This window comes from Merops nubicus, unplaced genomic scaffold (assembly GCF_000691845.1).
Source record: "Merops nubicus isolate BGI_N331 unplaced genomic scaffold, ASM69184v1 scaffold7335, whole genome shotgun sequence".
NCBI lineage: Eukaryota > Metazoa > Chordata > Aves > Coraciiformes > Meropidae > Merops > Merops nubicus.
The window spans coordinates 23,893-34,453 of record NW_008607634.1 but is presented as its reverse complement, the minus strand read 5'-3'; the positions used below and the strand labels follow the sequence as shown (position 1 = coordinate 34,453).

General features: G+C 38.8%; 1 protein-coding gene across 1 annotated transcript in view; it reads left to right on the top strand.

Moving 5' to 3' along the window:
* The window catches only part of LOC103772669 (transient receptor potential cation channel subfamily M member 3-like), an 87,742-nt gene that overhangs the window by 65,421 nt on the left and 11,760 nt on the right, over positions 1-10,561 (top strand). The window contains 1 exon segment of the mRNA XM_008940009.1: positions 2,592-2,802. Coding sequence (XP_008938257.1) covers positions 2,592-2,802 — 211 coding nt within the window.

Genomic DNA, 10,561 nt, shown 5'->3' with positions numbered 1-10,561 from the left:
TTTCCAACTTTCCGCCTTCCCAGTGCTAAGGAACTTTCCCTTCCCCTGTCTCTATGTTGTATCCAACAAAATAGGTGTAATAGATTTTACCCCCAGGCACTGTGAACAAATATGCAAGTGAAATTGAGCCAGAGTCAGGAATGGGCTTGAGAAATTTAAAAGCAATGGGCTAAAGCAAAGGTAAAGATTGGAGGAGGAAGCTGAATGGCCAAGTTTATTATTATCTACTAATTTCAGTAACAGAATATTTACATTGCAATGTGCTTTTGTGATCCCTGTGTGGTGATAGATTTACTTCCCTTTCATCTTGAAATCACTGTGGCACTTCATGAGAGTCAGAGGTATGTCAGCTCGCTTGGTGTGTGGAAATGTCTACTTTTGCTTAGCTTCTGTGCAAATAAAAAAGGGGAAATCGAGACAGCATGTTTATAAAACTGTACAACAGTTCCTTATTTTATCACTTTTTGAGGAAGACTATTAATGAGTTCTTCAGAATGACTGAAATGGCCATTGTCTTCTTAAAAAAGCAATTGTACCTTGACCTTGCAGGTCAAAGGGCCTGATCCAATGCCCATTAGAATCAGTGGAAACTCACCCATCTATTTCACTGGATTTCAGACAAGCTACTGATGTTTCAGAAAGACAGCCAACTGAAGGAGGGGAAAGGGCAGCTTGAACAGAGAATAGCACAGAAAACTTGCAACATGAGGTCAAACTTGTGTGAGTCCTGATCAAACACACTGGAAGCATTTAAGAAATTTTCTTAAGTTGCCATCAAATACTTATTATTTGATTGCTTTATAATTTAAAATAGGTATTATAATAGCTCATACTGTGTTATATACTTCTATCTGAAACAAAGTTTCATCGGAATAGAAAGGAGGGGCCAGGTTTCATCTTCAAATTCCTTCCTGAAAAGCAGTAAAAACTAAATGTAATTATGCAGCTTTCCCATTTCAGAATGCTCTCTTCAATCAGTTTTTTTTTGAGATTAATGCTCTGAATAACATAGGAATGTTGGTACTGTACTTCCTGGTTTTTAATTCTTTAAGGCATTTATTTTCTTCTCTCATATCCCCAGGTTTTTTCTTTCTTTTCTGAATTTTTTATGGACCTCAAGACTTTTGTTTTTCCTTGCCTTTTTTCGCTTGTTCCCAGTTCCTTCTTTCCAGCTCCTTGAGTCTCTCCTACCAGAGCCCTGCCCTACAAGTGTCTTTCTCCTACAGCCTCTCTCTCAGTAAATATGAGAATATCCTTTTCTCTTTGCTCATCTGTTGTGTTACTTTGACCTCAGGGCTCTCTCCTTGTGTTTTAAGACTGAAGAACCCCTGCAGCAGTGCCAGGTCTATCTGCTGCAAATGAGTCCCTTCTTCACCAGCTCCTGTCCTGAACAACCCTGCTTTTGAGCTGCAGCAAGTCCCCCGTGGAGCAATAAGGCCACCAGTTGAGGGTCAGGTTGGTTGCACAACTGCCTCATAGGGAAGGGAGAGTACAGCTGAGCCGGAAAATGCGGAGAGTGAAGGGATTAAAACTCGTAGGGTGTAGAGGAGTTTTGGGTCGAGTTTCAGCCAGAGACAAAAGTTACACCCAAAGCAGTTAAAAATAGCTCTGTAGTAACAAGCCTTATATCTAAAGACCCATAAGTAAACCTGTACGTAAAGGTTTTAAAGGGGGTTTTAGCAGGGACCTCAAAGGACGCCTCATTTTTTTCACATTTATTTTGGGATATAATGCATCACTGCTCTACCTGCTTGATAACAATTGCTCTGCTCTCAGGAAGGTCTCTTCTAGCACAGCTCCTCTTCTAATTTCCAGCCTTTGTTCAGCACCTCTTAGGATTGCTGTCCTACTTTTTCTAGGAACATTTTGAATGGGTATGCACTGTTTACAAGTACTAATTGAAATCTTCAATTAGTCTTCAGCAATGGAGAATAATGGAGTTGAGTGTCTGTGTTATCTACATTTATTTTTTTTCATGTGGCCTTTATCATACTCCCCCATCAACCTGATTTCTAGTCCAGCCAGTATCACAGCTTTCCTCTCTCACAGGTTATCACCACGGTGTCCCTTATGTTGCAGTAACAGGCTGTTCTGCCACCCGTTACTCCTTATGTTAGATGCAGCTTTCTTCCTTTGCTCCAAGACAACAACTACCAATGAGTAGAATAATCCATGTCAGCCCTTTTGTTTTGGTACAGTTACCACTAGTTGCCTATAAACAATACATCATCTCATGACCCTTGCCCAGACCAGGCTGCTGATTCCAGTGAACCTGGAAAATTCTTGTTGAGGCAACTGGTGTGACCAGGTGGCATCTTGTGTTTTCAGCCTATTCATAACATTTAAATTGTTCTTACAAACAACACTGAGTAAAATCAAGGGCACAGTAGTACCGCTTCACTTCTTTGAAAATTAAATTTGTTGTGTGTGAAATTGAGAATGACTTTTCAAAATTTGTTTTGAAAATACTGTTTATGAGATTTACAAACTTTTTTTGCAGCATATAATAACAGGAATGTGGGCAAATAAGTTCCTCTAATTCTTGTTCCTTCTCTCTCTGTTTCTCTCTCTTTTCCTGTCATTACATTCAGATGATTGACATGATGTACTTTGTCATCATCATGTTGGTGGTTCTGATGAGCTTTGGTGTCGCAAGACAGGCTATTCTCTTCCCCAATGAGGAGCCTTCATGGAAGCTGGCGAAAAACATTTTTTACATGCCTTATTGGATGATCTATGGGGAAGTGTTTGCAGACCAGATAGACCGTAAGCAAGTTTATGATTCTCATACTCCAAAGTCAGGTATCCAACTTTGATCAGATGATGTCCTATTAGACTGTGTGTGTGCTCAATAAATGGCTCAGGCTAGAGGAACTCCTTCATCACAGAGAATGGTCACAAAAATATTTTTGCAGCTAATACTGGGGTGTCGGTTTCAGAACATGATTCTGGCATCACTTCACAGTTATTTAACCAGAAATCTATAATGCTAAATTATCTTGCACGTAAAGAATGTTTTAAATGCCATCTGTTCCTCTTTTGGAGCTGGATAACAGGGATACCCTCCCAGGTATCCACCTTGAGTTCATTGGTATACCTGGGGACATAAAACATCCCCTTTTTTTTTTTTTTTTTTTCTCATCCATTGGTTTGATTTTAGACCCAAATACTTTTTACCTAACTTCATAGTGTGCATCCAATCTAATAACACTGAGTTAGACCTTCAGCTCCTGCACTTCATGAGGATCTAATCCAATGTGTTTTCTTTTCTCTTTTACCTACTCCCTGCAACCACCTTTAGGTTAAACCATGTGATGTAAGTCTTTGGGGACAGTAGATCCATTCTTAGAATTTTGTTATATTTAAATATTGGAAGGCAAGTCTTCACTCATGTCAGTGCAAGCAGAATGAGAGGCAGTATTTCTTATACTGCCTCCTCAGGATTCATTTGGCTGGTGATCAGGAAAATGCCAGTTTTCTATTTAAATTAAACCTCCTGGTGCCACCTGGTGCATTACACCAAAAGAGAGGGTTAGTAATGAGAAATGATGCAGTAGATGAACAAACTAAGAATCCCAAACAATACATCTTTAGCAAACACTGACATGCAACTGATGTTCATCATTCCTACTTAAATATGTGCAAACGTTGGCAGCATTTAGAAGTGAGTATCTTTTCCAGTGGCAGATGGCATCAACTGAAGCTCTGTTTAGGGTATTCCTTTGTATCACCTGAGGAAGGGGCAGTGTTTTCAGCATTTATCTTCTGCTTGTTCAGAATTGACCAAGTTTGAATAGAAAAAAAGTCGTGATTTCTCCTGAGCTGGTTAAGGTAATAAATGTATCTATATAGCAAATAATGAACCCCAATCTTAACAGCGTTTCAAGTGGTCAGATGTATACATATCACATGGCAATATTTCAGCAGTTCCATGTTCACATCTTCCTTGTGGTTAAAACTGAACCATTACTGTGGATACAGATGAAACCTATTTCTTATGTTTACTTCCCACTTTTTTTTCAGAGGCAGCATGGCATGCAAGGAAGTAAACAAATACCTAAAATCACAAGCATTCTTGCTGAGTTTAGCTTTTTACCCAATTCCCTCATTTTTATCCTTTTTCTTTTCCACAATTCATTTCATTCCAAAGACATAACAGCTGGGAGTATAAAACTTCATCTTGCACCAAAAGCACAATAGAGGGATAAAGCTTTATCCCTTTAAACAATGGCTTCCTTCCACAAGCAGAGTTCTGTCTGTCCCTCTACATGTGGCCATTTATTGATATCGTACCAAGTAACTATCGTAGTGCAACAAACATAGTAATTGGCTGAATAAAAAGTTCTTGGTATTTTTTTCATGAAGTGCTGATTATAGTTTAGAACCCTGAAACCTGAGAAACTAAAGTGTTTTTGTATGAAGCATGGCTTTTTAAGTACAAAAAGAGGGTGGCAGGCTCCATACCCTTGCATGAGGATTTAGGGCTAGTCTCGTGTGTTATTCAGATGTTCAACATTTAAACCTTGCAAAAAGATGCAGCAGCATAATTACATTTTAGGCTCAGGGAAAGCAAAATTCCTGATGGTTTCAACTCCAGCTGTAAGTGTAGATATGTTGCTGTTCTATCTGTGCTAAAGAAGCTAGTAGTTGTGGCAAAAGTGATGATATCAAAATGAAAAGCAGCAGCTAGTTCCTCCTTCCTGAGAGAGAGGTGATGCAGGGAATTAGAATCTGCCACTCTTTCAGCACAAAATATGTCCAATGTGTCATATCTGTCTGAGGATTGGTTATCTCAAAAATGTTACCTCTGGAATAGCCTGGGAGGATGAGCAAATAGTTGGTAATGTTGTTATGCAATCAAAATTATCTGATTGGCACCCAGAAGGTTTACTAGTACACTTGTATTTTTTCACTGTTTGGAAATTTGTTGTTATATATATTTTCCGAGTTGTTCTAAGCTAAATCAGCCACTGTATTCATGTTAAGAATGCTACAGTGTTTGTACAATCTCAGCTAAGATATACATGTTCTAAAATGTTATGCTACATTTACACTGCAATTGAACTTTACAGCTTAGAGCAGATATTTTTTGTTACTATTATTTTAAACCAAAAGGCTTCTTTGTTTCTGTTTCTTTATATTTTCATTATATTTTTTTTAATATTGCTACATAATTCACAAGTCTGGGATTCAGCAAAAGTGCTGATCTTGTAGGTGTGTGTATTTATCTGAACCACACTCCTAGAATTATCCTACTGTCTGAGTAAAGGTACAAAAAAAAAGTATGCTACTCTAAAATTTCCATTTTGCTTTTCTTTCTTTTCATTTTCTGTTAATTTGTGAAGCATGCCATTAGGGTTGATCAGATGCTATGTCTGGATCCATCTCATCAGGTGGCAGCCTGTCCATTCAGTGGGTCTGCTCTGATTTTTCTCTCAACACACTGCACTGTTAAAACACTAACTAAATGCATCACTCTAAAATAATGCGTAGTACACATGTACATTTTTTACTCATCATTTCTGTATTAATTTCATTTTTAAAATACATATATTGACTGGAGGGTGCATTAGTGTCCTGTTAGCGTGTGATCTCATCTTCAGCTCAAAAGTGGGGACCGAATTATATTCTCTCCTCTGGGAGTGTGTACACACTATTTCATGGTGTTGTGCATTATCAGTGATGTATATCAATAACTGTATCTCTACAAATTCCTATCAACTAGTTGGGGGGGGGGAAGGAGGAGCAGGGTAAAAGTAAATCTTGTAGAGCTGTGTTCAGATTTTCAGGTACATTCAACAGAAAGAGGAAAACTGGTCTCAGAGTAGTTGCTCTCAGACTGACTGGTCAGGGAACCAGTGGTGGTATGTGCAGCTGTCTCACTTTTAGGCTGCCTTTCCTACTCCGGCTGAGCCTTGTGCTGCCACATGGATCCCATTGGGCCAGCCACTTAGCTGCTTTAGTGAATATGTGTCCAAAAGGAAATCCACAAATGCTGTAAAGTCTCTCCCTCAGTTCTCCTCACTAGCCTTGGCACTATTCCTGGCAATTTTAGCCAAAAGATTCACAACATAGTTGTAAACACATGCAAAGAACTTCGTTTCCACCCTACCTCTCCCTCCAGAATCCTATAGATACAGAAGTATATCTGAAACTACTGAAGAGGAAGGGATTGTTTAGGGAGTGAGTTTGCCTGGTAAAAAAATGCAGATAGGTAACATAAATCACAGCATAAGAAATGGCAGTAGGAAATCAGCAGCATACCTCACATTTTCTGATATTCAGAATGCACAGCACCTGAGAGTGCTCTTAGGCAATTCAAGTTTGGGTGTTTTGCTTTGGGCTAGTTTTCAGATTTGCCTGGTGTTTCACATCAGATTTGCATCTGGATTTTCTTTCTAGCTAACAGTATTTCTGGTACCATCTGGAATATGAGGATCAGTCTGAGTTGTGTATGTTCCCCGTGCCTACTCCCTTATTGGAAAAACCTATATAGTTTAAGAGAAAAATGTGGGGTCTCTTTCTTTTTCACTTGTGTTGGAGGAGTGCCAAGTAACCGGAATGTTTCAGTTGTTTCAGTTTCAGAAAGTTGTTTCAGAAGATGAGAGATGTTTATACACAGGTTTTAACTATCCGATGAACTTATGAGGAAAGCATAACTGCTACAAAAGACTTCTTGAAACTCTTCACGTTTCTGAGTCAGATTTTTTAAGTTCTTGAAGGCTTTTTATTATAAATGAAAATTTTATACTAAATTCTATATGATCTTAGAGTTTTCCTGATTTTCATGTCTTCATAGGAGCTTCCTGTAAGTACTGTAATTTGCAGAATTATAACAAACAGAGCAGTTTTGCACAAAACAGAATATATCATATGGGGGGTGGGGGGTTACTTCTTTTCCTTTTTTTTAAATCTGTATTGCAGCTCTGCAGAACAGGCAATATTTTTAGCATTGTTAGACAAAGACGGAGGATAAAATTAGTGCACAGCCTACACACCAGTTTGAAAGTTTATCTTGGCCTGAGTTGCAGTAGTATTTTCCTTCCTAGCAATCCTCTTTATATTTTGGGTTCCATTTCATTGAATATTTTTTATGTGGGGAGGAGGAGGAGGAAGAGGAGGGATGAAGCACTAGAAAGAAAAAGAAAACTACAGAGATTTTATTAAAATACCAGAAGATTGGGGAGACACTTCAAAGACATTTTTCATGTGGCTGAGAGCAAGAAGGAACATGTAAGGTCATGATGCTGTAGTTAAAGCAACTTTTTTAAGTAATGAGGTACTGTTCAATTCCCTGGATGTTTCTGATGATGAACAGAGCAATGGTGTGAGATTCAGAGATCCCAGAGTTCAGTATTTTCTCTGTCAGTGAAGAAGTGGACAGCCCTAGGCTGGTCGCTTAGCCTATTTTCAATATTTGCCAGCCTGGCAAGTTGGTGAGGTTGCTTAGGTATTTGATTTAAAAATTACAGAATGCTTTCAGCTCCCTTGGGTTCACTGAAGATCAAAATTGGAAGGTGACTACACAAGGTGATAAAAGTGCATTTAAAATGTGCAGAATTTAATTTTTAAAAAAATATATGTTTTTTTTTGTTAGTTAATATGCACTTACTGATGTCCTTATTCTTTAGAACTGTGCTTATATGATCCAATTCCACAGTTTCTTGGAATTTCAAACCAACCAGCGTGTACTGTAAAAGTTGCATACATTTTTACATGAGAAGATTTCATCAAGGCAAAAAGCTATGTGGTAACAAAGCAGTTCAGCTATGTACTTTCCCTTCATTATTTCACACAATTACTTTGGAAGGGTGCAGCTTGCAGGAGGATTATGATGCAGAAATTTATAAGCATTGTTTCCCAGGCCCTCCACCCAATGTACGTTAAAAATGAGCAGTGCCCATGTCATGACAGTAATTACAACAGGGAAACAGATTTTTCTCGAGCAATGCCACTACTTTAGGCATCAAGCACACAGAGACATGGGTTGTTTGCTTTGCAACTATTTTCTGGCCAGGAAAGAGGAAGGGTTAGGTATGTTGCAGGAAAAGCCCATACAGGAACCTGTAAATGAGAGCCATGAATGATAAATAAGCATAGGAAGAGACAGGAAAAAAAGAAACAAGATGCAAAAAATATGTTCATCTACAGATGTCAGGATGCAATATTTGAAAGCTGAGTGAAGTTAATGTTTGTCATTGAAATTAAAACTCTAGCCATTCATTATTTTCTAAAGCCTGGGATCAGGACATAATGTCCAGCCTTTATCCAATGGCCTGTAGGTATCAGACTTATTGACCTTTTCCATTACCTGAAACAGGCAGAATTCGCTTCAGTACTCTGTATTTTTTGGTATAGCAAGGTTGTAATGTAAAAAAATGAGTATGTTTTAATACATGTTAAAATTGTGCTTTGAAAAAGTTTATCATAATATGTTACTGCATGTACTACAAAAATTACTGCATTTCTCCAAACAGAATTAAAATGGTAACACTGTGTTACACATGAAAGGTAGGTGCAGATCCCTCAGGGGTGAGGCACCACACTGGGGGAGTGAAAGCTGTGGCTTTATGGAAGGCCTGGCATTACCACAGTGGGAGCCCCGGGACACTGGTGCTCATCAAACAGGGACCTAATGCAGTGGAGCCCTGCTGGGGAGTGGAGCTCAAGAGAAAGCACCACAGGGGTGGATAAGAAAACTCGTGGTGATCAGCGAATCATACATATGCTGTTTTGCTCACTAGCAAACTCCCTGGTGTAATGCAGGTGCTGTTGTCTGAACTCTGAGATCTGCATCTGGCCGTCAGGTTGGTGCCTGTGCAGGGATACAGGGGGGTGGGAAGGAGGTGAGCTACTCCAGGTTACCGAAACACGGAGATGAGGCATGCTTGGGACTGTACCTACTGGTGGGGGAGCCAAACTGTCCCAGGTTACGGTGACAAAGTCTTCTCACCCCCTAAAAACAGAATTCTGATTTCTTACATGTAAACAACCATCTTCATTATCTAAAAAGAGTATCATTGCTACTTTTAGCCTCCAGCCAGAGTCCTCTGTCCTTTTTCACAGAGAAACCTCTGCTGCTGGTTTCCTGGGAGTAATTATTTTAAGCATTAAATTAAATGGTTTTAATTAAGTTATATTAAATTATGTAATAATGGGCAGAAAAAAAAGCTTTACAGTTAATGTTGTAGTTTAAAGATGGAAGAAGATGTGCAGTGATGTGCAGTGGAACACAGGTTCCTGCATTTTGGACACATATCATACATTTTGTTATTCAGCTGAAGATGTGAAGATTAAGTGATGGCTGAGCTCTCCATAAAGTAAGACATAAGATTATTATTCCTTTGTTACTTAAAAACTGTTCCCACAACTTCACATGCAAAAGAGAAAAACTTTTGGAAACCTACAGGACAAGCCAAACGTCTATGCCTGTATAGAATAGACTGTGGGAACTTGTCTGTGTAGGAAATCTGATTTGACCATCATGGTGTGGCATAAACTGACAAGAATGCACTAGTGGTATTCTAAATACTCTGTTGTAAGCAAATAAAGCTGGAGAAATCATTTTTGTCTTAGCAGTTGTCAAAGTTGATTTTTTTGTTAAATTCTCTTTTCTAATGGGGGGGGAAAGGATACTAGAATTGTAACCAGACTTTGAGCTCACTGATCTAAGGTTTAAAATACATTTTTCACCCATTTCTCTCTTTGCCACAAAAGGCATTATTTTGTCTGTTCTTCAGCACACAAATGGACAACAGGTTTCATCAACTGATAGAGTGATTGTTCCATTACTGGTGAAATCATGACGGGTTTCAGTGCTGTGTTGGACTTCGTAGCTCTGAATCAATTTTTGAGCAAGTTAGTGTTTCCACACAGAAATGTAAGTCTCTCATTGAGACTTGATACCAAGAGGTATTGAATGTCCCAGTTCCTGCTGGGTGAAGGCTGAGTGCACATAGCCCAACACTCAGAGCAGATCACAGATGGCGTTTTGAGTGTCTAAATGGAATCACTGCTTGGATTAGTGCAGGAAGCATGACATCAGCACTAACTTAAAACAATCTGCAAGGTGATGCTTTCTGAGAAATAAAGACTTGTTTACTGTCAGTCTGTTCCAGTAATAAAATGTACATTTGTATGTAGAGAGGACTAATAACACCATGGACCAAAGACAATAGAGCTGTTTGTAAAAGTAGTATTGCTTGTATTTGGCTTTGCCATTTCTTCTTCCCTGTGTTGAATACTTGGGGAGAATTCTTTCTTGAAGCTGATGTACCATGTGTTCTTCTGTCCCATATGGCTACACTATTTCTATATGTAATAGCCTAACAGCTATATGTAGTACCCAAAACCAAGTACCCAAATCACATATAATGTGATACGAATGCCATACAGACACCCACAGTCAAACTCCATGATCTTTGAACCAAGGTCAGAAAGACATTTTTGAGAAGTAGTAGTTGTTATTGAAAATCACAGATTTGTTGACATAGGTGGAATTGTACAAAACATACAGCACTGGCAAACTTTATTGTCCCTGAAGTCAGTGGGAAACTCCCAT